This window comes from Nyctibius grandis, chromosome 4 (assembly GCF_013368605.1).
Source record: "Nyctibius grandis isolate bNycGra1 chromosome 4, bNycGra1.pri, whole genome shotgun sequence".
Taxonomy (NCBI): Eukaryota; Metazoa; Chordata; class Aves; order Nyctibiiformes; family Nyctibiidae; genus Nyctibius; species Nyctibius grandis.
In genome coordinates this window covers 31,137,295-31,162,313 of record NC_090661.1, presented here as the reverse complement: position 1 = coordinate 31,162,313, position 25,019 = coordinate 31,137,295, and the positions used below count along the sequence as shown (strand labels likewise).

Here is a 25,019-nt window from a genome sequence, read left to right as displayed (position 1 = left end):
GTTTGTTGCTGTCTTGGAATCACAGCCTTGCTTCTCTTGCTTGACTACATTGGAAACTGGATTATACAATTGCTACTGTTGATGCTAAAACATGAGGAGGTCAACAGTAATCACAGTCTAACTTGGCTGTTGTGCAAACACCACTGCTGGTTTGCAGATGGTCAGCCATGCTATTGAAAAGGATTGAGTGCAGATCTGCAACATGTACAGACAAAACTAGATGAAGCTTTGAATTGATTGTTAAGTGATTCAATGGCAAAATTCACTTTGGTGTTTTTTTTATGTTTCATGCCTAAACCTGTCTCATTGACAACATCTACATGGTAATTTTAAGTGACAGATTTCAATGAGGTAAATAACTCTGCAGTGACTTCTTAAAATGAAGATGAGTGGTAGCTACTGCAGAAGAGCTACAGTCAGATGTACATAAGAGAAGAACTTCCAGAGGACCTGTGGCCAGGTACAGTGAGAAAAATCTATTGAATATACCTGAAAAGGTCACCTGCAAACTCCATCCCATCCATACTGGTAACTGAGGAACACAGAAGAGTTGCTTGGAGGCTTAGAGCAGTAACACTACAATGGAAGGAGGCAGTCGTCTTCAACACAGAGACATAGACATTCGATAGGTGGTTAGCATGTATGCCTGCAAGGCCCAAAGCTGTAGCTATTTGCCTCTTTCCCCAGCCCTAGAAAGGTACAAACACAGGGAACTGCACAACTGGACTGGTTTGCCACAATCTGGAAAACTTCCAGCAGCGCTTAGGCCAGGTCTATCACTTATTAGCCAAGTTCCTAAGTGCTCTAATCTGCCAGAGTAGCAAACGCAGAGTACCCAGAACAGTTATACTATGCTGTAGCAAGGAGGTGTGGAGGAAAAATTTTGACCTTGAAGACAGGCATGTGCCTAAAGCTACTGCTGCCTCCTACGCCTGTACTAAGTCCATAAAATTTTGCCTTCGCTTAGCCTGAATGGGAGACATATGCCATATCTACTGAAGTAATATGAATCTGCATCAGTGTGTATGAAAATCACTTAAGCTATTCTCTTGCTATTAGTGGAGGGCCCTAAGTGAACACCCAGACTGTGCTGTTTAAGTGCCCGCAGAGGAGCTTCACCCACTAACTCTACAGGCAGGACCAACACAAGTTTCGCTTGCCGACCGCCCTGACAGACCCTGGGGAAGCGCTATGCTTCGGCCTCCCGTGGGAGGCAGGAGCCGCTGCCGGACGTGTCCGGGACTCCCCAGCCCCTCACAGCGCTCCTCAGCGGGCCGGGCTGGGCTGGGCCGGGCCAAGGCGACCGCGCTCGCTTCGCCTCCCGCCCTCAGTCATCAGCCTCCTCTTCCCTGCCGCCCCCGGGACATGGCGCACGGGCAGACGGACCGCTGACCCCCCCTCACCGCCCCTCAGCCCAGGGCGACTCGGCGTCGCGGAGCATGCGCGAAGGGCGGGCGGCGCCTGCGCGGTGCAGCCCGGGGAGCCGCGGGGGGCGGGCTGTGGGCGCGACGCGGCGCAGCGGCGGGGTGACGGCGGCGGCTCCTTCCGGGCGGTGGCGGCGTCGCCGGCCGCGTCCCTCGCTCTCAAAATGGCGGACGGAGCCGATAGAGGGCCCGGAGCAGGAGCGGCGGGAGCGACGGGCCGCCGGGTCCCCATGCAGCCCCAGGAGCGAGCCATGGTGAGGCTGCAGCCCGGCGCCGCGGCGCGGTTCCCCCTGCCCCCGCTCGGGGGCAGCCTGTGCCCTGCCCGCGCTGCGCCCCCGCCGCTCGGTCGAGCTCTGCGGGCCGCGGGGCGCCCCGCTGCCGGCCGCGGAGGGAGCCGGCGCCCCCCACCTGAGGGGCGATGCCGCGAGGGTAGCGTTCTCTGTGGCGGAGCTGCCGTGCGGCGCCGTGGAGGGGCGGGCCGGGCCATTGTGCGCCCGCTGTTGCCGGCGGGTGACGGCGGCACCTGCCGAGGCACGACCGCGCAACGGCCGTGGGCTGCGGGGCTGGTGCATGAGGCGCAGGGGGAGGATAGCGGGCTGCCCGCTGCCCCCTCTTGGCCGCCGGCGGGGCCGGGGCGCGCACCCAGGCGCTGCCCGGCACGGCCCGGTCCCGGCGGGCTGGGCGGGCTTCGGCCCCGGCGGTGGCCGCATCTGCCCCGGAGAGCCAGCCCTGCTCTCGGCCAGGCGAGCTTCTGTCAGGCGGCCCAGAGGGACGCGGCTTGTCGCCAGTCCCCGCAGATCTTCTACCCCCTGTCCCGTGTCTTCCTTTGACCTATATGTAATTAAACGAGATCAAACTTTAGACAGCTTCGAATACTATCCTGCATCCTTAAAACTTTGTAGGGTATGCATACATTTTTATTCTTATTCAGACTTTATCTTTCTTAATTAAATGTGAATTTACTGTGGAACAAAAAAGGCTGAGTAACAGATTCTAGTTTTGCAGTGTGAATGAAGTAACAAATAGTGAAGTTTAGGAAGGACATGGTTAGAGACAGTTGTTTATTTGCTGAACAGAATTATCCTCTCTTTTTTTTTTCTGTGAATTACTTTATTCAGCTATGGGTTTAATATTCCCTTACTGAACACAACTTGGTGTTGAATCTGTCTAGGGGTAGTAGGTAAGGGCCTTCTGTGCTTTCCTTCACAACCTTGCGACATGATTACTATGTTCCAAACACTTTTGCTGGAGGAGTTTAAAACCTAAAGGCTGTCAATTTAAGAAAGGGAGTTTGAATGTGTATCAGAAACCTTACATTTTATGTTACATTTTCTTGTAACAACCTGAATACATAGTATGGTTTTGAAACTCTTGACTGTGAGTGTTTTGAAGTTGGGCACTGGCAAGCCTGTAGAATAGCTACTTTTTACATGATGCTACAAAACATTAATAAAATTAGGAACATATAAATAGGGAGGTGTTTACGCATGGAACTTCTCATGCAGGTGGCAGTGCTAAGCCAACAGCCATTATTCCTTGTACCTTTCCTCTCAGAATTGTAAGGGTATCTACAAGTCACAAGGATGTAGTCTGTGACTACAGAGCCATTTCTAAAGTGAAGTATATTTCTGTGGCCGTAACAGGCCTATGTGTGGATTTTTTTCTATATTAGAAACAACTTGATTTTAAACTCGTAAAAATGTAATTTGGTTGCATTATAGTGTCAAAAAATGCAACCTGAATCAGGCAACTTCTTAAGCTTGAGAGCCATGTATAGAGTCAGAGAGGTACTGAGGGTGATGGTTGCAATCAGCAGCAAAGCAATGCAATCAGCCTTTCCTTATTGAGGAACATAAGAGGCTGAGTTCGCCCAGGCAATGAGTAAAAATTATAGTAGTGGTATTGTGAAAAACATGAGGAAAGATGTTGAGGAGATCCTCAGCTGCTCAAAGTCGATGCTGGTCCTCTGAGTTGTTTTAATTTTTATGTGGTTTTAGCCAGCTGAGAGTCTCCGCTAGAATTACCGGCAGGGAACTATAGGCCTGTCAGCCTGACCTCGGTGCCAGGCAAGGTGATGGAACAGATCATCCTGAGTGCCATTACACGGCACATGCAGGACAACTGCGGCATTTGGGCCAGCCAACATGGATTCATGAAAGGCAGGTCCTGCTTGACCAACCTGGTCTCCTTCTATGACCAAGTGACCCGCTTAGTAGATGAGGGCAGGGCTGTGGATGTAGTCTATCTAGACTTCAGTAAGGCATTTGACACTGTCTCCCACAGCATCCTCCTGGACAAACTGGCTGCCCGGGGCTTGGATGTGTGGACTCTTCGATGGGTTAAAAACTGGCTGGATGGCCGAGCCCAGAGAGTGGTGGTGAATGGGGCAAAGTCCAGCTGGCGGCCGGTCACTAGCGGTGTTCCCCAGGGCTCAGTTCTGGGGCCGGTGCTGTTCAATATCTTTATAGATGATCTAGACATAGGGATTGAGTGCACCCTCAGTAAATTTGCAGATGACACCAAGCTGGGTGGGAGTGTCGATCTGCTGGAGGGTAGGAAGGCCCTACAGAGGGATTTGGACAGGTTAGATAGATTGGCCGAGACCAACGGCATGAGGTTCAACAGGAACAAGTGCCGGGTCTTACACTTCGGCCACAACAACCCCATGCAGCGCTACAGGCTGGGGGAAGAGTGGTTAGAAAGCAGCCTGGTGGAAAGAGACCTGGGGGTGCTGATCGACAGCCGGCTAAACATGAGCCAGCAGTGTGCCCAGGTGGCCAAGAAGGCCAATGGCATCCTGGCCTCTATTAGGAATAGTGTAGCCAGCCGGTCTAGGGAAGTGATCGTCCCTCTGTACTCGGCACTGGTGAGGCTGCACCTTGAGTACTGTGTCCAGTTCTGGGCCCTGCACGTCAAGAAAGATGTTGAGATGTTGGAGCGAGTCCAGAGGAGGGTGACCAAGCTGGTGAAGGGTCTGGAGGGTCTGACCTACGAGGAACGGCTGAGGGAGCTGGGGTTGTTTAGCCTGGAGAAGAGGAGGCTCAGAGGTGACCTTATTGCAGTCTACACCTACCTGAAGGGAGGTTGTAGTGAAGTGGGAGTCGGCCTCTTCTCCCAGGCGACTAGCAATAGGACAAGAGGGCACAGCCTCAAGCTTCGCCAGGGGAGGTTCAGGTTGGACATTAGGAAGAATTTCTTTTCAGAAAGGGTTATTAGACATTGGAATGGGCTGCCCAGGGAGGTGGTGGAGTCACCATCTCTGGATGTGTTTAAGAAAAGACTGGACCTGGCACTTAGTGCCATGGACTAGCTGACAGGGTGGTGTCAGGGCAACGGTTGGACTCAATGATCCCAGAGGTCTCTTCCAACCTGGTTGATTCTGTGATTCTGTTATTTCAAGAGAGGTGGGTAGTCATCCAGGCTGTGTTGTCTGCCATATATCCAAGCAAACAGCAGGAATTTTGACAGGGAGTATGGCTTGAAGGTATTATATTAGGGAGAAGGGGAGCTAGGGATATGGACTTAGGTTGGGTCTGACAGTGTTCATGAAGTTGCATTGCAAACTTGGCTATAGTGATGTCAGAGACAGCTGCAATCTGGAAGCAGTACACCCAATTTACTGCTGTACTAAAGATGGTACTAGTTAGGAGGAACTAACATATCCTGTCTGACTGGTGTTTTCACTGTGCACAGCTGGTCTGAATGTCCTTTCACTGTGGTGCTAGAATCAGGAAGTTGAGGGAGTTTGGAGAAAAAACAACTGGCTCAAAGGAGTGAGCTTCAGCCTTACTGAACTTGTCAAATCTGTCCCAGTGTCACCCCAGTCAGACTGGCTCTTGCTCTCCTTTTTCATCTCTGACTTTGGGTGCTGTTGATTGCAGTGCAGGACCACATCTGGCTGCATGACTAGTAAACCTTCCCAGAGTGCTGAGTGCATGATGCAGGATTACCTGAATGATTCTGCAGGAGCCAGCCTGATTCTGGAATGGATGGTGGTGACTCAGGTAATACACTCTTCTGCACCCAGCCCAACTCGGTGGTTTCTTCTGTGCGCTTAACTCCAGTTCTTCGGGTTGGATTACTGTAGTTGGAAATACCCGAGCTGGCATTTCACTGCATTAGTTGAAGTCAGGTCCCGTCTCTGCCCTCTTCTCCATAGTGGCTGTATTGCTTCCTGAGCTGAGCTGCCCTGAAGGAGAGAGGGCTGAATTTGGGCTGCACTGGCACAGGCCTAGCAGTAAACATTGTCTACCAAACTTGAGTTTACTTTCTTTTCTTTCCCAACAGCATCTGCAGTTTGCTTGGCTGACCAATGGGCTGGACTTGGCTTGTGTAGTAGTTGGCTAGCAGGCGTTGCCAGTGGCCTAATAAAAGCCTGCTTTGCAGGCTGAATCCAGCCCTTTGGTTGCTTGTCCATCTGTATTCTAAACAAATTCCAGTTTGACTCCTGCCTGCTTTGGTGGCTGCTATCTGGAATATACGAGCAGGGTTTAGATATTAAAATATTTCTAAGATTTTAATTTATACTAAATCTTCAGTTTTTGACATGTGTACCTTCTCAGTAATATTTGTGAAGAAAAGGATTTTTTTTTTTCAGAAGTCTTATCTTTTGTCATCAGTTGATACTCATATACAAAAGTATAGATGAAAGTGGGGTAGTGGTGTACAAGAAGAGAAAAGCTTTATTATTAGGATATTTCCTTTAAAGGCAGGAAAAGAACTTGATTTTGAATTTTAAACTCAGAAAGCAAAACATGATACAGGCAGGTGCTTGTGCATTCTGAAGTATTTCAGATCTTGTTTTGTGTTGTTCAGTGGTGTTGTATAGTTGAGAAAATGTATATGGGGAGCCTTATGTAGCTGTGTTGTAATCAAGTAGTAATATTGAGGGCATATTCATATGCAGGGTATTTCTTGAGATTAATGAAATCTCAGGCATCATATTTTGGAGTTGCCGTGACTTCTTCCAGTTTTAAATCTAACCTCTCCTAAACTGAATTAACCTGCTTAGACCAGATAACATGTCCGTGTAATTTTACATCAGTTTATGTTAAGCTAAATTAGTTTAAAATTTCATCTTTAGGTAAACCAGCATATCCTTTTGTGTAAATAAGTCCTGAACTGGATATAGCCAAAGTCACTGTTTTTAGAACAGTGCAGTGTATTAGCACAGCAGTGTATACTGTACACTTGTATCGGTGTCCAAGAAGTTGAGTCGGTGAAGTTGCAACAGGTAACTGGAGCATTGCCAAGGTCCTGCTTGCATCCTTATATATTTAGCACTCCATTGAAGTGCTTTCGTTTTGTTACGGCACTGAGCACTGCTGTGGTTTTTCATTCCTTGTCTGCTTTCATGTTTACTCATACTGCTAGGTAATTTTTGTGGCTTTTGTTAGTGCAGGAGTGAACTGTGATTGTGAAGGTATCTGTCATCTTTGCTCAAGTCCACATAAAGTGCACAAAATACAGTTGCTGTAATGCTGCAAGAGGTATGTGGCTCTAGGAGAACGTAGCTGCAAGTGGATGTTCCTGGTAGCACGCAACTGTTTAAGCATTTTCAAGATCCCAGAGCAGTAGAGAAGCTAAGGATGAGCAGGTTGGTTTTGGTGTATAAGGGAAAGCATTTAGGGGATGCTGAGTTTGTCCTAGATACAGATAGATTCACCTGAATTTTATTACACATTCATTGACTGCAGAATTAGACTACATATACAATGGATCTTAAAATTCATTATAATTGGAAAATTGAGTGGGTGCAAGACAAGTTTGAGTACACAGGCATTAATACAAAAACCTAGTATAAACAAATGTCGGGTTTTTTTAGTTGGTTGGTTAAGTTTTTTCTCAAACATAACTATATCATAAATATCCACTGTAGCTGCAATTTTCGAAGAGCAGTCTGGTGCTAAGAAATTTGATAGAGATTCTGTTCCCTCAAGGGCAGGAGACCACAGCATGGATGTTAAGGATCAAACAAGGAAAGAATCAAAGCCTTCCCTTTGTTTCTCTAGAAACAAAACAAAAAGGATCTGTCAAATTAATAGTCAGAACTTAAAGAAAAGTTCTGTTTTAAAGTCTTACAGAATACTACAAATAACTCTGCAAAGGTCATGATTTTGCTATTTTTCTAGGGAGAATTACTTTTTTTTTTTTTTCCCAAAATATATATTTTGCATATTATTTTGCTTTAATGCCTGATACTGAATTCCTATTTCCCCTAGTGTTGACATGTTAATTGTACATTGCTATCTACCTAATGCAGGTTTGACTGAAAAATTTGGAACATGAAAAGTTTTTAGATTGCGTGCCTCAGACTTGGGAATTCTAGAATTTCTAGCTACTTTGTTTTGCCTGTTGAGCCTACTTAGTACCCTGCTAATTTTGTAGCATATTTAGGCTAGAGCATCTCGTTGGTAAGCGGTATGATAGAGAGATCTGCAGCATGGCAGAGAAAGAGCTACAGGCCATGATTTCTCTTCAAATGTCTTCTTGGGCACCTGTTTGCATTCAAGCGCTTACCCCTGTGAACTGAAGCTGCACTCTTGTGATTTTGGAGATGAGTGTGATTTAAAACTGACATTTGACCTGCAGTTTCAAAGAGGTTGAACAGCCTGAGTCTGTGTCTGTGTGTTGTTTACCCTGAAGATGACATTAGTTTTAGCTGTCCAGCAGCCGAAACAGTAATTGATGGTGCTGGTGGTTACTTTTGCTTCTCTGGTTGTCACTGGTTTGCTCTGGTTCAGCTAAACTGGTAGCTGCTGGAGACTACTGGAATCATGGTAGATTCTACTGTAGTCAAAGCTTTAGTGCTCTGCACTGTTGTTATGTGTCTCACTGCTGGTGGGCAAACACCTGCGTCATTAAAGCATCTTTTAACATTAATTGGCACCCTGCTTTGGCTTAGGGGCCAAAGTTTAAATGAATGTAGAGATCAAACAGTTCTTTTATGTCTTCAGGTCAGAGTTGATGTTAGGACAGTGTTAGACTATCTTGAATGTTACCCATGTTGTGCCAATAGAAAATAACTTTTGAAACCAAACTTGCTTCTTTCAGCGTAATTACTGATATTCAGAGCAGACTGAAGTTTGGTACGTGGCTGGTTCCCAGCTATGTTATGTAAAGGAGCCATGTGAATGACATGTCAGAAACCAGATATTTTCTAATTGAGTTCTAAACGGTCATTTTTCTAAGCTTAGATTCTCTACTAAAACATTGGCTATACTTTGTTGGAGAATGTGAAACACATCATGAACGTAGTGTTTATGTGACCAAAAACTAGCGTAAGCTTCCATTTTAACTCCCTGAACTGTGCCCCTCCTGAGATAGTAGAATTTATGCTTCTAAAAAAATTCAGTTTTATTTAAGACAGGGAAGAACAAATATGCTAATTAATTTTTAGTGCTTATTTTTGAAGCCTCTTCTTTGGGGAATATATCTCTTTGAGGTTGAAAGAGATTGCCTTGTCTCGTCATTATTTTTACTGAAAATAATGCCTAAGTGTTCTGTACTACAGTTGGATCTTATTTTCAGTGCATTAGAAAACTGATAATTTTAAACCATAATAAACAGCACGAGAAGTTGAACTAAAAATTTGAAAGCAGAACCTTATATGAAAATGTTAGTTCAAGAATCTTTTGAAGTTTGCTCCTAAAGAAATTTTAAGTGTTCTGCATACTTATCAAAGAACTTCTGCATGTTTATCCTTTTAAATTGTCTTTTATGGTTGCTCAATTGGATAGATAATATCAGAATAAATTTTTTCTGGGATCTGTTGTTCTGCTAATCTCTAAGTAGTAACAACTGTTATGTGTATTAAAGTCAAGTAACCTTTTGCATTTGGTATTTATGTTGAATGGCACCTGCTTGAAATCAGGATGTCCCCAGCATTTTATATATTTACTTTTAAAATTCTGCTTCTACCAACTGTCTTGATGGGCAGCTGGTATTGCCATCTTATGCTTGACCGATCTATGTCATGCACAAGCTAAGCTTTGTTACTACTGCCTTAAACTGGAATATTGGACCAGGTAGAGGTTTTAGTTGGTGCTACTGGCAATGTCTATTCCTTTATAATTTGTTATTTAATGTTTATAAATATTAACATTCCTTCTTTTCACTGATTACATTAATGTATATTTCTAAAAATATAGTCTTGAAATTTATGCAGACACTTTTGCACTAAAAGGTCAGTGTGTCAATCAGTGCAGTTAAAGTAGAGCTGCTTTTTATGGTAGTCTAATGCAAACTATTAGTTTGAAAAGACTTTAGAATTTAAACAGAACTGCGCTTAGAATGTAAATCAAAAACTGCCGTGGACTTAATGGCTACTGAATTAATGTACATAATAAACTGGTTGCAATGATAAATTCTGTCATAGTGGTGATAAATCTCGTTTGATGCTTGATGTATAGCTGAAAAGTGAATTGAGAGACTTTGTTGTTAACTTTTTTCTCTTTTTCCTCATATACTTACTTAGCTCTCATTCTTATCATTATTGCAGTATTCAGAAACGAATGCATTTGTGAATGACAAAATTTGATATGGGTATATTGGATATATCAATGACAGATATTTTACTTTTTTTATAGCAGTATTTGCAGGCAAATATAATTCTTTATCCTCTGACCTTTTCTGACGTGATGCTTCCTTAAAGGGTTTGGAAAAAGCCTACAAATGGTCCTTTTGGATGTAGGAGAAAACTGCGTGTTTGGTTGGAATCGACTTTTGGAAAGATCTCTGTATGCTTACACATGGGAAGAAATATTAGGAGTTTGTTTCCACAGAGGAGGACATGTTTCCATACAAGATAAGAGGTTATCTCCTAGTGATTCTTTCTCAAGTGGTGTTGTGAGGTACCACTTCTGTAGTCATATTCTTCTGAAAAGCCATTAAAGATTACAGATTACTGATTTTGCTATACAGAACAAATCAAATGTCTTGGATAAAACGGATGCTGTCTCTGCTCTTTTGACAAAACTTCTTACACTTGAGAAACATAGGTTTGCAACTCCTGGTTCCCTTCATGTCCCTTTTTCATGCAGTTTAAGAATTATTGTAATCTTAAAAAAGGAGAGTGTGATGGTAACACATGATTAAAGGAGGGAAAGAGATGAGGCTGGAGAAGGCTAGAAATATGAAGTATAAAAGAAGAGATAGGAGACTCTGTGTTTGACACACGCTCTTCACTAGAGTCACGTTCCCAAGTGCCACCTTTGCCTGGTGTTTTCAATACCTGGGAATGCCCACTGACCTGGTGTGGATGTTGCTCCCTCCACAGGGAAGGTGGTGGTGTGCTGCTGCCATGATTACTTTCTTAGCTTGTTCTGGTCATTGTTTGTGACAGTTTTATTTGTGGGCCTTGTGTGTGTCCATATGGTCAATATGATGGCATAGCTGTTTCTTCAGGTAACTTTTAATAAAAATGAGAAAATGACCAAAAAGCCCATCAAAAGAACTTTACTAAGGTTGCTAATCCAGATATTTAAAAGCTGAGAAATTTCAGAATTCAAATTTGAGGTGAAGCCTTAATGTATGTGGAGGTGATTTTTTTTCTAAATTCAGTAATTTTCAGTTTGCAGCCCAAAAATATTTTCCAGTGGAACAGTGTCAGTTGGAGTGAAGTGTATTCAGGCCTGCTTCCTCTGGGCTTTTTCTGTTAGTTACAGTCTGTGGGCCCCGGTGAGTAGGATGTGAGCACTAGGGGCTGTGGAGAGCCGACCAATAGTAGTATTTTAGTTACATGACTATTTTTATCTTAATTGTGCTATCTCATGACCTCTGCCTCTTTCAGTACACTGTTTCAAATTCATTTTTGAGTGGAATCAAATTTGGAAAATGACTTTTCTGTAGAGATTACTTTTAGCAGAAATTGGAAGATCAATAGAAATTGAGAAAGAAATAAAATTTCTCCCGGTGAAGGCATTTGAATCACAAGATGGTTGAGGCTGGAAGGGACCTCTGGAAGTCATCCTGTCCAAACTCTCTGCTCAAGCAGGGTCACCTAGAACAGGTTGCCTGGGACTGTGTCCTGTTGGCTTTTGAGTATGTTCAAGCATGGTGACTCCACAACCTCTCAGGGCAGCCTGTGCCAGTGCTGGGCAGAAAGCTGCAGTGCAAGCCCTATCTCTGCTTGCAACTGTCTTGCATAGCTCTTAGGCTGTTCTAGACTGCCAGCTCATCCTGTGCATAGGATGGTTAGAACTTGATGATGATACAGTATTTTATTTCCTCTTCACCTGTCAATATACAGTCAATAAAGAAAAACTAACAATTTATTCATTCATGTGGTTTTCATATCTGTAGCAACTGAGCACTTGACAGGTATGATGTGCTCAGGTAAAGGAGTGAGTGAGCAGAGGGAAGGTGGGACTACTCAAAGTGTTAATCAAAATACTCAAACCTGAATTTCAATATGTGCACACAAGGGGACCAAGCTAGCATTGGACAGTCAATGTTAACTTAGGGGTGTGCTTTATTTGGCAGCTTCTGCATTTTTTATAGTTTTGTGTGTAAATTTATATAGTTGAATATAGTATACTAAACAGATTTTGGCAGAAGGAATCAATTACTTCTCCTAGGAGACACGGAGGGTATGGGATAGGTCTGAAGTTAGCCTGGTGCAGCTTTTAGAAATAAGCAAAAGAATAATTTGTTTCTCTTCTGAATATAATGGCTATTTCCTGGGTGATGTATAGGTTGAGGATATAATTTAGTGTGTTTACCAGAAGGCAGCCAGCCTGCTTGAGAAAGTTCTCTCTCTTCCCTTCTTCTCTCTCATTCCCTACTTCCTGTCCTCCTTCTCTGGACAGCATTTAAATAGAATTAAAAGCTTTGCGCAGGAATACTTGAAATGCTTGTGAATTAGATTGTGTGAGAACCCATTCTACACTTCTGGCAGATTTTCAGGAAAGCTTAACCCCGTGATTTTGAAGCTATGATGTGTTCTTTTCCAACAACACAGAAGCTAAACTTACACCATCTCTTGGGAACACGGCTTATTAAGATAGAAGAACTACAGACTGGGGTTCTCTTGTGCTTTGGAAAGAGAACATCCCAAGGAGTCACACCCCACACCCCCCATTTCAACAAATACAGTAACCAAATTGTGAGGGGAACTTGCTAAAGCCATAGTGCAGTATAGGTAAGTTAAAACGAAAATTAAAAACAAGTTACAGGAGGAAACATGTTTAAGGAGGAACATTGAATTATGGAGTTTAATTATGGTAGGAATAATTTACTTCCCTCATCTTAAATCAGACATATAAAAATAGACACGTGATGAAGGAATTCCATTTTCAATTATCTTTTATGATTTGATATCTTTCTAAGAATCCCAAGCTAAGTGTGATATTTTTCTTTTTTAAGTGTTGTTATGCAAGTATTTGATAAATTTGGATTTAATTTTCAGTTGCTTTTTACAATTCGGTGTCTTTATGCCCCACAGAAGCATAATTTTTATTAAAAAAAATGTTGCTAGGTAGTTGGAAAATTTGAACAACTTAATTAAAATAAAAAGGCAATGAGCTAATTTATTTCCTTTTCATAGAATCATAGAATGGTTTGGGTTGGAAGGAACCTTAAAGATCATCTAGTTCCAAACCCCTGCCACGGGCAGGGACACCTTTCCACTACACCAGGTTGCTGAAAGCCCCATCCAACCTGGCCTTAAACATGGCCAGGGAGGGGGCAGCCACAGCTTCTCTGGGCAACCTGTTCCAGTGTCTCACCACCCTCACAGTAACGAATTTCTTCCTAATATCTAATCTAAATCTTCCCTCTTTCAGTTTAAAACCATTCCCCCTCGTCCTGTCACTACATGCCTCTGTAAAAAGTCCCTCTCATGCTTTCCTGTAGGTCCCCTTCAGATACTGGAAGGCTGCTATAAGGTCTCCCTGGAGCCTTCTCTTCTCCAGGCTGAACAAGCCCAACTCTCTCAGCCTGTCTCCATAGGAGAGGTGCTCCAGCCCTCTCATCATCTTTGTGGCCCTCCCCTGGACTTGTTCCAACAGCTCCATGTCCTTCTTATGTTGGGGGCCCCAGAGCTGGATGCAGTACTCCAGGTGGGGTCTCACGAGCGCAGAGTAAAGGGGCAGAATCACCTCCCTCAACCTGCTGGCCGCACTGCTCTTGATGCAGCCCAGGATGTGGTTGGCCTTCTGGGCTGCAAGCGCACACTGACAGCTCATGTTGAGCTTCTCATCAACCATCACCCCCAAGTCCTTCTCCTCAGGGCGTCTCTCAATCCATTCTCCGCCCAGCCTGTATTTGTGCTTGGGATTGCCCTGACCCACGCGCAGGACCTTGCACTTGGCCTTGTTGAACTTCATGCGGTTCGCATAGGCCCAGCTCTCAAGTCTGTCAGGGTCCCTCTGGATGGTATCCCTTCCCTCCAGCGTGTCGACCACACCTCACAGTTTGGTGTCGTCAGCAAACTTGCTGAGGGTGCACTCAATCCCACTGTCCATGTCGCCGACAAAGATGTTAAACAGGACTGGTCCCAATACCGACCCCTGAGGAACGGCACTTGTCACTGGTGTCCACTTGGACATCGAGCCATTGACCTCAACTATTTGAGTGCGACCATCCAGCCAATTCCTTATCCACTGAGTGGTCCATCTGTCAAGTCCATGTCTCTCCAATTTAGAGACAAGGATGTCATGCGGGACAGTGTCAAATGCTTTGCACAAGTTCAGGTAGATGACATCAGTTGCTCTTCCCCTACCCACCAGCGCTGTAACCCTGTCGTAGAAGGCCACCAAATTTGTCAGGCATGATTTGCCCTTAGTGAAGCCATGTTGTCTGTCACCAGTCACCTCCTTGAGTTCCATGTGCCTTAGTAGAGTTTCCAGGAGGATCTGCCCCATGATCTTGCCAGGCACAGAGGTGAGACTGACTGGCCTGTAGTTCCCCAGGTCTTCCTGTTTCCCCTTCTTGAAGATGGGGGTTATGTTTCCCCTTTTCCAGTCAGTGGGAACTTCACCAGTCTGCCACGACTTCTCAAAAATGATGGAGAGCGGCTTAGTAACTTCATCCACCGGTTCCCTCAAGACCCGCAAATGCACCTTGTCAGGTCCCATGAACTTGTGCACCTTCAAAGGAAGATTGGTGGCAAAATATCAGTAGAAGCCTCAGGCTAAAAATAAACATATCAGAAGTGTAGTGTGTCTTATTAAAGGCGTAAAGCAAGAGTTTAGAGTGACTACAATGTGGAACAAATCTCCTTTAACAGATTAGTTTTGGGTAACGGATGTTGTTAATCTAGGCTGTTTCAACATGGTATCTCATTTCTATTTCTTCTGTTTAGATTTTGTATGTAGACAGGTTTTCATACTTGTCTATATTCAGTGGACATACAGTTTTTTGAGAAAACAAATATGCAATTTCTACATGATGTTTGCAGATCTGGCTTTCAGAGTACTGGGATTGCAGCACTTTGAACTGCATGTGTTCTAGATTAATTTCTTTTTTTGGAGAACTGTTCTAATCTAGGTAGTAAACTAGGGAGCTGTAGCCTTATAGATCTATTATTTAATCCCTTATCTCTCAGTTTTGTGGGGAAATCCATTGATTCCATTGATATAGGTTTCATTTGAAGACAGAAATCAGGATTTTTTGCCTTTCACATAAGATGTGCATTTTCATCCTTTAAAAATGCTGAATAGTCTACTACTTCGCGCCTTCTCTCAATGTGAACTCTTTGGTCGTTGCTTTGCTCATTCTCTGCTTGCTGGCCTAGAGGAAATACCCTTTAGAGCTATTTGTGACGTTACATATATATTTTTTTTATTGCAAAAATAAATTTTTGGGCTTAAGTCAAGGTTGTGTATGAAAGGATGTTGTCCTAATTGTCTTATAAATATGAAATTACGTTTTAATCTGGTTTCCCAAGGATGTTAAGCTTCTATAATCACTTGGAGTTCTTTCTCCCTCAGTAACTATTGAACCCTGATGACCAGTTTTCAACAAGGTTTTACTGAAGGGTAACATTTTCAAAGACCATTAAGTTGCTGCACATTTTGTGACTATCAGCAGGCTAAGGAATGAATCCCAAACTTATTTCCCAGCTAAGACAGGGAAACCCACTGCTGCTGCCCTTTCCATTTGTTGGCAGCTGAACAGACATCAAGATTTGTATATTGGCTGGCCTGTTGGCAAGCATGTAGTTTAAAATTAGTTAGTGCATGAATTGCTCTACAGTAGCATAGCACTTGCCAGCTCTTGCCTCAGAGTGTTTTAGTAGAAGACTTCAACGGAAGCGAGGTTACTGTGGTGGGTACTGAAAGGAAAATAGCAGAGAAATTATTGGGAAACCATGGTTTCTTGGGTTTTATTGCTTACAGAACTCACTTCTGATGTGGAAAAGAATTCTGGATTCACAGTAGCAATGCTTAATTCTATTTTCTTTATATTTATTTATTCATTTATGTTTATCCATGGGTGTACTTTTCTTGCAGTGGTGTGATGAAAGATTCAACTTCCAAGCTACGTTTTTACAGTGCTTGGCAAAACATGTGCCAAATATTTACTCAGCTGAAATGGACCCATTGCTGGAGAAACAAGAAGAAATGGTCCAGGCAGCAATATTATACCCCCTGGAATGTTATTTGTTTGGGGAAGACCCAGATATATTCCTGGAGAAACTACAACAGAGTGGAACCTCCCAGCTCTGTGGGAAGGTGTTCAAAGGTGGGGAGACAACATACTCTTGCAGGTAAGAATGAAGGTATGTTATAATGAATGTTCCCATGTGAGATAATGTAGCAAAGTAGTTTAATAAAATTAGTCCGGATGCTAACTAGTCATTGCTTGTGTCATGGTAGGTCTTTGCTTAACTGACAGTGGCATCTGCTTCACATTTCAAACCACTTTAGAGTGAGGAAAATTGTATATGAAAAGGCTCTGGCAGGGAGGTGGGGAAGGAAATGGAAAGGATACTAAAGTCATTGGTTAAAAAGATTGGATGACAGGGTATGAGTGTGGGATCTGTACCTGAATTGAGGGAGAACAGGCATAAAAGTCTGAAACAGAATGCAGCATTTCTAAGAATCATCAGTCCTTTGCTTAAGAGATAGCTGTGTGACAAATGGTCATTTTTTTTCACCTTCTTTCTCATCCTGGAGTATATTAAACATGGCAGCCCATTGATTTGATAGAATTTATTTTCATATTAATACAAATATATTAATTAATATAAACAGTATTAATAATAATATTAAAAAGTCAGAAGTCTTTGTGGTGGATGTAAAGATTGCAACTGTGCTGGGAATTCATTAGTATTAATGTGATGCTATTGTCATAATTCATTGTTGTTTTCAGTTTGTTTTAAAAGCCTATAAAGTTTCATCAGGAATACCAGAAGAATATTATTAAAGATGAAGAATATTATTATGACTAAAAAATCCAGCCCTTAGAATTTAGGAAATGTCAAAGTGAAAGCTCTCTGTAAACTTTGTTTATGAACTACATTGTAAGGTTTCAATCAATCACATACTCTTCAGCTTTTTCTAGGAATAAGTTAGTGTTGTGTATGAAAGGAGAATGGTCTTTGAAGAAGTCCTTACCTGTGTGATAGAATGTGTATAGTGAATGGGACATTGGATTCTACAAAAGAAGAGGATGGTCAAGGCAGTTAGTGCTGCTGTAACGGGAATAATTCTGTTCCTACCTCTGCAGAGTTCTTGTATGCTAGCAGGCAAAAAGTCAAAGCTGTATTTCTCAGAGGTGGTCTGTTTTTCTTATTTTTCTGAGTTCCTGTCTTGCAAAATGTCGTAGTATTTATACGAAATACTGTACTTACTACTACAACTGAAGCTAAATACACATTTGCTTTAGGTTTCTGAAAGGCTCAAAATAATAGGTACTCTGAATTATTAAAATCTAAATGTCTTTAGTTGGGCATTCTTATCTAGCAGGCACTTCTGGCTTTTCTTTCTTTTAACTCATCTTGCAGTAGACTTATGGTAAAAAATGAATGTTAGTGAAGTATTAAATTATTGTAATGATGATTATCATCTAAAGGTTTGAAAGGAAATTAATTCTGTAATCAGAATTACCACACTATTTTAGTTGTTTTGTAAAGGAGGCTTGAACTAGATGTTGAACAATGGCGTAACACAAAAAAAAATGGATATGTTGTCATTAAACGGCTGTCATTCACATTTTGCATAGGATGAAACAGCATTTAAAGGAAAAAGAGTGACCGTGTTTTAGGGGAAAAAAGGCAATATAAAAAGCATATGTATATGGAGCATAGGAAAAAAATAGATTGCCCAGGGGTATAATTCTGGATTTTCAGGTATTTGAGTGCATGACTGTTGAAATTAAACTTCAAAGTATATATTCTTTGGATCATTTTGTAAAGGAATTGTCTTTAGATTTTAACTTCTAACTGTTTTAAAAGTTAGAAACATAACCTAGCAGAAGTGTTGCAAAAGTTTCATTAGCAAACTGCCTACAGTCATTGGAAACAATAATAACGTTACTTCAGAGTTGTCATGGGTTTTAATAGCTGTTTATTAGCAAAACCAGAAATATGTTAGCAGTGAGTTTTGAAAGTGGAAATCAAGCATGTTTCTGATAGCCTAACATAACAGGTTTGAGTACATGGTTCAAGCTTAACAAGATTGGCTTTCCTCTTCTTTCTGTGATGTGGAGTAGCCAGTGTTTTTATAATCTGAATCTTTTGTTAATATATTTTTTTTTTCAGAGCAGCATTTTCTTTTGTGCATGAAAATCCCATGTGTTTGTTTTAGAAAGTTTTCCAGTTACCATTTTTGTTGCAGAGACTGTGCAGTTGATCCAACTTGTGTACTCTGTATGGACTGCTTCCAGAACAGCATTCACAAGAACCACCGGTACAAGGTAAGAAAAATCGTATATTAAGAAATTGTAATTGTAGCTTTAGAGAAGGTTTTTTTGATGATAATAAATTGCGTGTAAACCATTAATAATTTTTATTTAAAATAATAAAATCTGGGATTTACTAATTAGTTATCTCTCATGTTTCTATCTACGTAAAGCCTCTTTTAAGAACAGTAACTTTCTAATTCAAGAACCAAAAGGTAAGGGAGTGTTTATGAATGCATACATTCGTATTCTCTTTCGCAATATCACAGAAGTGTATGTCAGAGCAAAAAGCTGTGACTGAAAATGACAGTCCTGTCCTGAGTCCCAGTCAGTACTGTTTGGAAATTTAGAATGAGTGTGTGTATACAAGGGTCATTACTTCAGCACTTAAGTCACTGATGCAGTCTCTACTTTTGCACTTTGTTCCTCCACTTCAATTTGCATAAACTACTTTATGCTTAGTGTGGGCTATGATAAAGTTAAAACAAATGTTAAGCATCAATTTGTTTAGTGAGGAGATTGTTCTAGAACCGGATCATCTCTTTCTGATATCCTCTTCATTCTCTTTGAGCTAAATTTATGTTATATTTGAGAGATTCCCATGCTTTAATTGAAGAAGTATCCTTCAAATAATTCTTAGCTAACTCGCTGCATAAACTGTCATTTACTGTTTCCTTCCCAGACCCCCTTTTTGCTTGCCATCTTCACTGAGAACTCTGTAATTTCAACAGCCATGGAAGCACAAATGGAAAACACTATATTAAGCATAATTTTTAAAGCTGGTCTAACTGCTGCAAGAGGCAAGAAAATGTACAGAAGCATTATATATTCAATTTAACTATGTTTCACAGCCAAAAAGTGGGCTGGATTTTTTTTTTTTTTTTTTTTGCAACTATTCCTTCTATTCATTGACATGACATCCGTTGAAGAGATTTGTCTTGTTTTATCAATTGGTTATAAATCCCCTTTAAATGGGTATGTTTCAATGAGAGACAGTTTGGAAGAAGGTCCTAGCAATCTCAAAATAACTGGGACTAAAATCCAATATTGTATCCCTCTGTGTAAATCTTTGTATACTGATCTGAAAATTCAAAGACTTACAAAACTACTTGGATAATGCAAATGCAACTACCATACACGCACGCATGCACACATGCAGTTTACAGAGAGGGAAGATGAAGAGATAGGGAAAATAGACAATAATGATTATGGAGCAATTTGAAATCACAGCTGGGCTGAGAAGCTGTTGTCCTTTCCCTGTTTTTCAGTAACTTCTTCAGGCAAAACATCAGCCATGGAAATAGGTAGTCAGATGGGAGCAGATTTGCTGCATTTCCATTTTAAAGATGCAATCTAAAGAATACAGATTATGCTTTTTATAGATTCATAGAATAATTTAGGTTGGAAGGGACCTAAGGAGGTCACCTAGTCCAACATCCTGCTCAAAGCACATCTAATTAGATCAGGTTATTTTAAAAGATTTCAAGTAAATAACACATTTTTGAATGGCTTCTTATTGGGTCACTTAATGTTTTTAAAATTATTTTAGGATTGGGAATTTAGAGTAAGCTAAGGATAACTATTTTTGCCTGAGTTTTATCTTAACTTTTTGGCAAAATGAAGGGTCACAATTTGTACTCTTCTGGAAGTGTGATGCAAAGTTAAAGTTGCAAGAATGTATTTAGATGCTGAATATATCTTATTTTCTTTGGTTAGAAGTGGAGGTACTACTAAATGTCTGTTTAATATACACATACTCTTGTTTAGATTATTTTCAAACTTTACTGAGTAATTTGTAAAGAAAGCATTAAGCACCTTTGCTATAATTTTGCTAATAAAACCAGAAATTATTATTTTGCCATTTATGAAGTGCTTATTCATCAGTCATAGGCTTTTTCACCTAGTTTCTAGTTAAATTTGTTTAAGACTTGCACACATTTTTTGCATCAGCAACTGTATTTCCTCCTTTATTTTCTGCTCAAAAAGTTTACATTTTTCCCCCTGCTCCTCTGATAAGGGTCCTTTTATCTAAAAAACCCTCCCCCCCCCCCCCCCCCCAAAAAAAACCCAAACCAAAAAATGTGGTAAGTCCATTGGTTATGCAGTGACTCTTGTATTTTGTAAGTAGGTAGTTATACTTGTGTTTGACTTGAATAATGCACATTTCTATTTTTCTCTTGCTTTTTATGTGCATATTTCGTGGCTGAAATCCATGCTTTTTACAGATGCATAGCTCCACTGGAGGTGGATTTTGTGACTGTGGGGATACAGAGGCATGGAAGGCTGGACCGCTCTGTACTAAACATGAGCCTGGAGCATCAGGTTCTGCAAAAGAAGTAAGAATATTGCTTAAAGTGAAAGAATAAATAATGTAAATATTGCATTTTTTTTAAAAAAAGTGCTTATTCCTGTATATGAAAGTATATATATTGCATAATTCATGTAGCAGGTCCAATAGACTTGAATCAGGACTTCCTTGGTCAAGGTGTTTGGGGCCAAACATATAGATTGATCATCCTTTGTCTCCAGACAAAAGGCAAAAACAATAAAACAGATCCATCTACCTGTCTTGTGCATTTCTGTCTTTGATTCAGAATTAAAATTGCTGTCTCTTGCTCTCTTCTTTGCTATGTGTATTACTCAGTTCTTATTTACAAATAATTCGTTTCCTAGTGGTTAGTAAATGTTTAGATATAGTACTTGATTTTAATAGTATTTTCTCTTTTCCACATTACTGCATTACTGAACAATTTTTTTTTGTCAGTTAGTTCTGGTGTGTGATCTGTCACTATGACTAAAATAAGTCCCTGTGCTTTAAAACTAACCTCTCATGCTAGGATGTCTCACTATCTTACCTCCTAAAGCAGCATATTAATGAGAAATATGCCATCTTATAAGTAGTTCTCAAAGAGAATGTAGGCAAATCAGTTGCTTCAGGTAAAATTGTTTTTTTTCAGAGTCCTACGTTCTGAGACAATCAGGACAAAAAAAACTTTAGCATTCATCATTGCAAGTAGACCCCTAATTCCTCCTGGTTTTGTTGCAAAAGTACTGTTCTTTATGATCTGGCAAAAAATTAAATGGAAAAGGAATAAAGAGCACTGGTCTTATAGAAAAATGAGACAAAGTTTTCCTTCACTTGTTCATCCTTCAAAAAAACATGAATCTCAATGGATTTCAGAGATAAAAATAGTTGAAGCTCCAAGAAGGTGTCATCTGATTACCGCTTAGAGCTTGTCACTTGCTTCTGCTTCAGTAAAGTCTATTCTGTTGTGCAGTATTTATCCCTGACTACTGAGCCATCTGATATATGTATGGCTGGTACCTATATATTACTTATGAAAACCTATAATCAAAAGAGCCAAATAGCTTCCTCAGTGTTAGAATACACAAAAATAGCTATGATATGGTTATTTTTACTGCTATCACCATTACTACATATGTGTTTAATACTTTTTCCAGCACGTTCTAGAGGTGTTTCCAGAAAGAAACTAGCACAGTTACTCTTTGGGAAGTATTCATTTTTGTCCTTGCCTTCTGAAGGAAAATAGGATTTTTTTGCAATGCTAGGTTCCTGATACTGTTGATAGACAGGAAGGCAGAGAACTCATGTGTCTACCAGCTTCAAAGCCACCTTTGGATACTATGGAAAATTTATGTTACAAGATGCTCAGTATCAGATTTCTAGCTGACTACTGAGAGGTCTTTATCATATCATGAAGAGAATTTAGCAATGGTCTTAAGACAAAATGTTCAGGTCTCAGTTGAGAATTGTGTTCTTCCACTTGAAAACTAAGTGTTTTCAGCCAAAGCATCTCCATTGCTCCTAGATAAGTGATATTACTTATGCCTCAGGTGATCAGTTTGTCTTACAGACAGTAGCTAGCATACATGATGGATTTCACCTGTGATGGCTCACCAAAAATTACACAAATACCTGGATGAACATGGACCTATGAGGCACATTAAGAACTTTAACAAAGAGATTCTAAACAAAATAGATTGTATCTTCCAGTTTAAAATTTAGGTCTCTGTATGAGATCGTCTAACAATTGTTTCGACACTTTACTTCTGAGAATAGTAGTATTTTTTGGTTGCAACAACTTTGATCAGAGTCCCTAAAATGGTTTATGAAATGTTTACTTCCTGCTGGGGAACCTGTTTCTCTGCAAGGTATAGACTTTAACCTCACAGATCTGGTATTTGCATCTGTGACAGCATATTCTGCTTTTTACCTCCCTTTCCTTTAGAACAGCTTTTTCATAGCAATAAAATAATAAAAAAAAAATGTTGGAAAACTGAAAACCTTTATCAAAATTTTACTAAAAAGTTGTTTCACTCTTGTTAAAATCACACTGTCCAAATTTTGTGGGCTTTTTTTCAAAACCATATTCAAACAAACCTTGAGAGGAAACTGCATGCATTCAGAGTCCACAGCATTTTATTTCTGTTTGGATGAAGATAAGCTGCTCATAATATTCTTCTGGCCATTTGTATCCAATGGAGATAAGGCTAAAGGATAGATCATATCCATAATGACAGCAGCTAACACAGTATCTCCTGGTTTTAAACTTTATTGAGAACTGTAATCATACCTGTGATGATAAGGAAACGGGGAACCTCGCATGCTGCTTTGAGTAATATCTCTTCCAATCACCGATAAGATCTTTGGTTGATTTGCAGTGAATTTGTTGGATTATCACTTCTGTCATGGAGTTCTGCAAGTCCAAATCTGTGTTACAACTGCTGTCAAATAAACTGGTTCATACTACTACAGTGGGTGCTACCTGAGAGTCGTGAATGATAGAAAACATATAATTAGACAATTATTTGAATTTGAAGGCGTGAAAGTTACTTATTATAATATTTCTTTGTGGTCAGTGTATGTAGTTATTATGCAGTCAGTATATGTAGACCCTCTAGTAAAAGGGCAGAAGTACAACACTATAATAATGAAATGCATCAGTATATTAATATATACTATATGTAACTATTTGATAGATTGCATTGCATGACCATCTTCCTTTTTTAATAAAAGACCTGTCCGTCAGGGATCTTTTATGACGAAGAGACTTGTGGGTGTTTGGATTACCTCATAGTTTGTTCTCTGTTTTGAGATTCAAGGACATTCATAATGTAGGAATTTTGTCAGCGTATAGTGCTTATTAAAAGAAATGAGTTGCAAAGTGCATTTGGCACAGACATCTTTCATATTTCTTTTCCAGCATATTTTCTGATAGTATAGAAGCTCATCAAATGCTTGTCAAATAAAAAGCACTCTCTTCTGGATGATCCTGACCAGTATTCCTTTAATTACTCTTAAGTGCAGAGGATATATCATGCTAGGGTGTTTATAAACTTACTCTGATCAGGTAGGAGCAAATAAGGAGAGGGGTATGTTTGCAGTGTGTTTGTCTGCTATGCAGAATGTGATAAAAATGTGCTTAGGAACTGGCTGCTGTTTTTAAAAGGTAGATTAACTTTAGAGTTCTGATCTACAGAACGACCTCCTTTTGAAAATGAGCCCTTAGTAGAGGCCAGGTTCCAATCTACAAGATGAAAGATAAGCACCAGTGTTTTTAGCACTTCTGGGATAATATGAGGTGAGCATTAGTAAAATACAATATCCTTACAAAAATCCCGATTAAACCTTAGTTTAAAAAAAAAAATTGCAATGAGGAGATATTTACAAAACTTGTTGGTATGCATGTAATATAGGGCCCAGAAAAGCAATCCTTCGTTTTAGAATCCCCACTCCAGGCTTTTTAGGAGTCATCCATTCCCTACTGATTCCAAATTAATGTCTTCACTATGCCAGAAATATAAAAACCTTTTTGCCTGAATATATCCTTAAAAACAGATAGTTCTACGAATTCATGTCTGAGATAAGGTAAAAATACTTCCCAGGCACATTTGTTTAAAAAAAAAGAAATTTGATTGTTAGTTATTTTTAAGCTTTGGTATCTGAACACACTTTGTTCGTTCTTCCACAATTTTGCTTTTGAAGCTTTACCTGAAGATTAAATAATTACACATTTTTTGGATATAGTTCTGAGGAAACTTTATTTTTACCCATTGAATTTACATTAGATATTGTTTAGTGGTGGACTTGGTAGTGTTAGGTTAATGGTTGGACTTGATGATCTTAAAGGTCATTTCCAACCAAAACCATTCAATGATTCTTAATTTCATTTTACTGTGACTTCTATTAATGTGGATAGCATTGGAGGTGGCATTGTGTCATTTAGCTTTTCACTCTTTGTATGAGTGCAATCCCCACTTTTAATAGTTTATAAATCCTTTGATGTGGTTTCCTTTGATTTCTTCTACAGACTGAAGGAGAGCAGCACGTCTTACTACAAGGTTCTTGTTTGGAGTATTGCTGTGCACGGCTTTGCATTTTCCTCCAGCTCTATCATTTTTGCTTAACACACATTAATGCTTAAAAAGCCAAACTCTCAAAGAAATACTGGAAAAAAAATTTAGTATATTTACGACTCAGTTCAATTAGATTATTCTTAGCGCTATAGTTTTTTTTCATTCTGCTCCAAACTTTAAGATGATAATAGCTTTGTCAGTCTGGGGAAAAAAAAAAAATACATTTACATTCTTAATTACCAAGATCTACCATGAGCTTATCCAAAATTAAGTATGTACACACAGTGATATTTATAGACTGTGATTTCATTGGCAGATATTTTAGATTGTATGTTTGACTCCAAACTATTCTTCTAATGCTTATCAGGTCAG

The 25,019-nt window shown here is 40.4% G+C and overlaps 1 protein-coding gene across 2 annotated transcripts in view; it reads left to right on the top strand.

Annotated features, from left to right (window-relative positions):
• The first annotated feature begins 1,498 nt into the window (after positions 1-1,498).
• UBR1 (ubiquitin protein ligase E3 component n-recognin 1) overlaps positions 1,499-25,019 on the top strand; it is an 80,141-nt gene continuing 56,620 nt past the window's right edge. For both annotated transcript variants that reach the window (XM_068397621.1, XM_068397620.1), the window contains exons 1-4: positions 1,499-1,678; positions 15,878-16,134; positions 18,206-18,284; positions 20,495-20,605. In XM_068397621.1, the coding sequence (XP_068253722.1) occupies positions 1,589-1,678; positions 15,878-16,134; positions 18,206-18,284; positions 20,495-20,605 (537 nt within the window). In that variant the 5' untranslated portion in view covers positions 1,499-1,588. The remainder of the gene's footprint in view (positions 1,679-15,877; positions 16,135-18,205; positions 18,285-20,494; positions 20,606-25,019) is intronic.